The sequence below is a fragment of the Phoca vitulina genome, unplaced genomic scaffold, assembly GCF_004348235.1.
Source record: "Phoca vitulina isolate PV1807 unplaced genomic scaffold, GSC_HSeal_1.0 scaffold86, whole genome shotgun sequence".
NCBI lineage: Eukaryota > Metazoa > Chordata > Mammalia > Carnivora > Phocidae > Phoca > Phoca vitulina.
In genome coordinates, this window is record NW_022589789.1 from 4028507 (window position 1) to 4034506 (window position 6000).

The 6000-nt window shown below is 34.5% G+C and overlaps 1 protein-coding gene across 1 annotated transcript in view; it reads left to right on the forward strand.

Moving 5' to 3' along the window:
• ITGB1 (integrin subunit beta 1) overlaps window positions 1-5597 on the forward strand; it is a 45480-nt gene extending 39883 nt beyond the window's left edge. The window contains exon 16 of the mRNA XM_032395664.1: window positions 4392-5597. Coding sequence (XP_032251555.1) covers window positions 4392-4457 — 66 coding nt within the window. The 3' untranslated portion in view covers window positions 4458-5597. The remainder of the gene's footprint in view (window positions 1-4391) is intronic.
• The last annotated feature ends 403 nt before the right edge of the window (window positions 5598-6000 follow it).

Sequence of the window (6000 nt, forward strand, 5' to 3'; positions counted from 1 at the left end):
ACTTTTTTTATTTTTTACTTTATTTTATTTATTTATTTATTTTTAAGATTTTATTTATTCATTCGAGACACAGAGATACAGAGAGAGAGAGAGCGTGAGCAGGGGGAGAGGGAGAGGGAGAAGCAGGCTCCCTGCTGAGCCAGGAGCCGGACATGGGGCTCAATCCCAGGACCCTGGGATCATGACCTGAGCTGAAGGCAGACGTTTAACCATCTGAGCCACCCAGGCGCCCCTGAACTTTTTTTAAAAAAAAGACAGCAACATAGACTTTAAAGAGAAAGTCCTATTTACAGTTTTAAATAAAAATTTAGTTGAAAATTTCAAGGTTGCAATAAGGCTTGCTTTTCCTATTCACTGATTACATAGGGTAATCTATTTTGGTGAGTGTACATTTTACCTGAATGAAAACTTATTATTTTTTCTTTTATTAGTAGTGGTCAGGATTTCCTTATATCTGAATTTTCATGAAATGCTTCTAGTATATTTTAATATAATCATGTAAGTCCCTAAAACTGATTTAAAACATTATAATAAGAGCAGATTCTCCTGGCTGGTGGTCTAGAATTCCTCTTTCCTTTCCCAAGGACTTTTTTTTTTTATTTCACGTATTAGAAAACGGAGGCACAGAAGGGTTAGGTAACTTGACCAGGTTCACACATGACTAGTTAGTGGAAGAGCTCAGATTCAGACCCAGGCAGTTTGGACCCCAGGGTCTGTATTCTTACCCTCTACGATGTCCAGGCAGCAGTCACTCATCTTCAGGAGACTGTTACCTGGTTCAGAAGAGGTAGATCATTCTTTATAGAGAATTACAGCTTTTTGACATTTGTAGTAACTTAGAGTAGCATTACTGCATTGGACAAACATTGTAATAGACATACCACTTTATGACATAGAAACCAACACTGTTTTTTTGCTTATTTACTGAGAGTGTACTGAAAATACAGGAATGCTTAATATTTTTAAGATGTAGGAAGGCCCAGGAACATTAGAAACCATTACTTGTCAGATTTTTATTTTATTTCTCAGCAGATTTTAAGACCTTTGCAATGGCAAAATTAAATTTGATGGCAGAAGATTGCAGTCACATTCATATATGGGCAGGCTGGTATATTTTTGTATTAGTCTAGGCTCGGTGTGTTCTTCTTTTTCCTAATCCTTTCCACAGAGAATTTTTAGAAGGCAACTGATTTGCTCAATTTTTTCTTTCTTCCTTTTTTCTTTTTTTTTGGTAGGTCAAAAACAGTCAAATATTGACAATTCCATATGGTTACTTCTCAAATGAGATAAATTTCTGTGTATCCTATTAAAAGGTGTAATTTCCACCTTTACTACACATTAAATTGTACTTTGAAGGAAATTATTGATAATAGTGAAACTTAATGTTTATATCATTAATTTTTGGCTAAAATTTTACTTCTTCAGCCAAAATAAGCCTTTTGGATAACTCAAGAAGTAAAAGTTTGGTTAAAATTTTGTTATTCATTAGTAGAATCCAGGCAAATTAATGGCTACAGGTTATTCTGAGATGTTTTCTCACGAAAAATTAAAGTAGAAATAAACATTAGAAATTAATGAGCATTAAGAAATGAAAATAAATTATGGCTTGTGAAACACTTTTCTGATATGGGACCAGAGTTTGCCAATCAATGAATTATGTCATTAACATATTTCAGACAATGAGCAGGCACTGTAATTACTTTACTGCATAAGACTGTGATGTAGGTACATTTAAAAAATCAAATTATCAACTGTATAATTTTTAAGTGGATTAAAAAATTGTCTATCCTCCCTGCTGTTATGCAAATTTAAATGTAGATTCCTAATCTCTCACAGTTGTGTATTGTATATCTAATATGTTATATTACAGAGATGATTCTGTAGCCACCACTGTCAGTCATTCCAGTGTGAGCACTTCCTGAGTACAGAGGACTTCACTTTTGAATATAACCCTGTTCCCTTGATTTAAATTTGCTTTTGATTTTTTTTCTCAAGATAGGGGTGGGGTTGCACTCTGAACAATGGAAACTAATCTGGTTTATTTTAGTGTACCTCCATTTAAAATGATGCCTAACACAGATAGTTTAATTTTACCTCTAACCTTGCATGTTAAACTTTTGTTTGGATGTAATAATAAATATATAAATGTTTGTGTATATAAAAAGGCAGACTTTTCTCCAAAGGTAAGTTTCTGCCTTATGTACTTTGGACTCATCAATAATTTGGGTATTGTTTTGTTTTGTTTTCTGGGTTTTTTGTTTTTTTTGGGTTTTTGTTTGTTTGTTTTGGTTTTGTGCATGTGTTTACCTCCCTTATAATTCTCAAGTATGAAATATTAGATTGATCTAATGTATTATTTTAAAGAAAAATGGTGATTTGTTTTCTAAGTATATTTGGAAGAATCTAGTTCTAGCCTCATATGCTGAATAGGAAGATGGAAATAAAGAGTATAACTTATTTGTGCTGTATAACTTGCTAAGAATGTAGTTGGCAGGATCCAGTTTCCTGTCTCCTTATGAAATGTCTGCTATAATGTCTGTATAGTAATGTATTAGCTTCAGTTGGATAAGAGATAAGAAATTGATATCCTGTATGTTTTTTTATCATCCAGATTACATAATGTTTGTCTCTGAGGGATCCTGAGTCCATGTTTCTGAAATGACTGGTCAAGTTGTAGTTTGTGGGGTGAGGTTGGGGTCGGGCTAAGGCATATTGTCCTGTCTTAATAGGAATTCAGACCATCTGCTGAGCTGAAGCTGTAGTGGTTTATTTGGTGTGTTTCAGGACCACCCAGCTTTACACGCTATACTTTTCCTCAATGATTTCCCATCTATGGGATAGAATTCAGTCTTTTTAGCATGGCATACAGGACCTTCAGGATTTGGCGCTGTCTTCTTCCTTGTTTCCTCTCCCTTGCTCACACCTCAGAACATACACACACTCACACGTACACTCTTAAAAACTTCTAAACTGTATATATTTCTACACAAATGTAGAAATTCTTTTCCCTAGACCTTGATGTTGCATATGAACTTTGACTTTGCATGAGTTTCTATTTATCTTTTAATATTTTATCTATAGTCAGTTTCTTTGTGAAAATACCCCTAATCTTCTCAAAGTCCCTTTTTTCTTTTACTGCTCCCATATTGTGTACATAGTTCTATTTTGTACTGTATCAAAGTACCTTAAGTTATTTGCATGTTTGTCATCCACCAGACTGTACGCTCCTAGAGGGCAAAAATTGTGGCAATAAAAGCTGTTTCTAAATATAATCTGCAGTGAAGTGTAAATAAAATTTAAAAACAAAAATGACTGTTTAGATGCTTTCTATAAATATTTTAAAAAATCACCACAAATGGTTCAATGGTACCATATAAAACCAAACAGCATTTCAAAGTCTTAATTTTTCCCTAGTATTTAACATTTATTGATTTGTGCTCACTGTAATTTCCTCTGAAAGAGGATTATTTGGCTGTACTTCTCAGTTGGCTTTTAAGCCTACTTTCAGTTTGTCAGGATAGGAGAAAGAAAATGCTATAGTAGATATTTAAATGTATCACTTAGCATAAAAGATTTTTTTTTTTTTTTAAGAAAATGGTAGTGTGGGAGTGTATGTTGTTTGCCTGCTTAAAACATCAATGCCTGTATATTTTTGGATCTTGAAAGAGCTCTTGTGTTTATTTATGGCTTGGAGTCATTTGCTGGGCTTGATTTCAGTACTCTTTACCATATAAAATAAAAATAAAACATTTTACCAGTATGATATCAAAGAATAACGATTATTTCATGAAGAATGGTATTATTTTTGTTAACATTCTAAGCAAATTTGGCAATGTGACGGCTTGTGGAGGTACAGTGCCCTCAGCAATCCTATGACAACCTTATCCCAGGACTCTCTGTATCAATAACTTCTGTGGTGGAGGAGCCTCAGGAGAATGCTTCCCTCACAGAGATGGTAGTAAAGGATTCCCATTAATTATCAAGAACCTTCTTAACCACAATAAAGGGCTAAGAATCAGGCAGTTAATGGCAGGAGGGTTAATTCTTATTTAAGATAGGCATTCCAAACTGGTTGAAAGGAGAGAAGCCATAACTGCATATTCTCTGCTGTGGAGGACATTCTTAATCCTGCCATGTAGGGAGGACTCAGGAATGAAATCATGCCAGACTACAGGGCCGCCTTTCGACTTGTAGAGCGAAGCTTTCATGTTTCATTTCTGTGTAAACTTTGATGAATGCCTTTTTAAAAAATTGAGTGTGATAGGAATCTGTGTCCAGACAGATAGGAATGGAAACAACTTCTGAAAATGACCATTCATTTTCAGTATTGTCTTATAAAGTAATACTGTGTGATTTTAGTAGAGTGATAATTTTTCTCACTTTTTTTTTAGGGTGAAAATCCGATTTATAAGAGTGCCGTGACAACGGTTGTCAATCCGAAGTACGAGGGAAAGTGAGCGCTGCCATGCAGATTCACCACACCGAATGCAGAGTAGTAATTTTCATAGTCACAGTAAGGTAGCTTTAGGGCAATATCACCATGTTCTCTCGTGTGCAGTTTTTAAAAATGTACAATATGTATAATTTAAAATTTTTTTTATTATTTTGAAAATAATGTTATAATCAATGCCAGGGACTGACAAAAAACTTGAGACAGGATGGTTATCCTCGTCAGCTAAGGTCACCGTGTGCCTTTTTGACCTTTTCCTCCTGGACTATTGAAATCAGGCTCTTACTGGGGATTGAATGATATTTGTAGAATGATTGAAAGGGCAGTAGTTAAAGTAACAAGTATGCTGAGAGTTTCTCTTAATAAGTATTAAAATTGATTTTTAGCTTTACAGATATGTCAGGTTTTAGTTTTACAGAATCCAAGTAAATGTCCTACGTAGCTAGGTTTAGGATTGTTTTAAATTTATTTTGCTCTTTGCCTATTAGACAAGACTGATGACATATCTGAAAGATCGAGTATATTGGGAATTACTGGTGTAAGATAGTTTTTGAAATATTTGATCTATGGGAGGCCATGGGAAAAAGAGAGTTAGGAAGGGAAAACATAGTTGAAAACCTGTGTGCCATTTTAAGAGTTACTTAATCTTGGTAACTCTTTGCCTTCTCTTTAGAAATTCAAGCCTTGGATAAAAGGATCGGGAAATTTTCTGCAAAAAAGTCCTTAATTTAGCATCATTTACGTAATGGCCTTAATTTACATAATATTTGCTGAATTGAGGACCTTTGAGTGAATTTATTTTATTCATTGTATTTTGTTTAAAGCCTGGTGCTTTTTATCACCTCTTCTAATCATTTAATGTATTTGTTTGCAATTGGGGGTAAGACTTTTTTTTACCAGTACTTTTCTTTGACATTTCAGCTGTAAATTTGCCTTTTCAGTGAACATGTGGAGTCCTCAGCCCTCACTTACGCACGTCCCCTGTCCATCCTGCGCTGTAACAGACCACTGTATATTCTCTTCTCCCCATTTGCCCGTTTTGTTTCATCCTAGTCACATTCTTGTGTTAAGTGCCTTTTAATTTTAACAGTTCACTTTTTACATGCTGTTTACTGAAGTTATTTATTAAATAAATATGCCTAAAATATGTAAGGTGGTTGTTTTCGCTGTTTTGTCAATTTCTGTGCATGACATTTTTATAGCTTAGGCTGACAAAAAATATTTCTGGTTAATTGGTATTTCATTTTTCTTAAAAAAGAAAAGATGTCCCAGGGACACAAGGACAGTGGTAGGATCAAAGAGATTTTTCAGACTGTCTTTGGGCTCTTTAAATAATATTGGATAAATCCTCAGCCCTCCTCCACGCCCCTCCCTCCCTGCACCATGCAGCACGAGATAGCTTTCATCCCTACATCAGGCAGCATTAACTCTGTGAATATCTTAGAACTGGTAACTAGAAGCTGGAAATTGTCATTTAAGATCCAGACAGGAGAGTGAGTTTTTTTTTTTTAGTATTTATTTATTTATTTATTTATTTGAGGGAGAGAGAG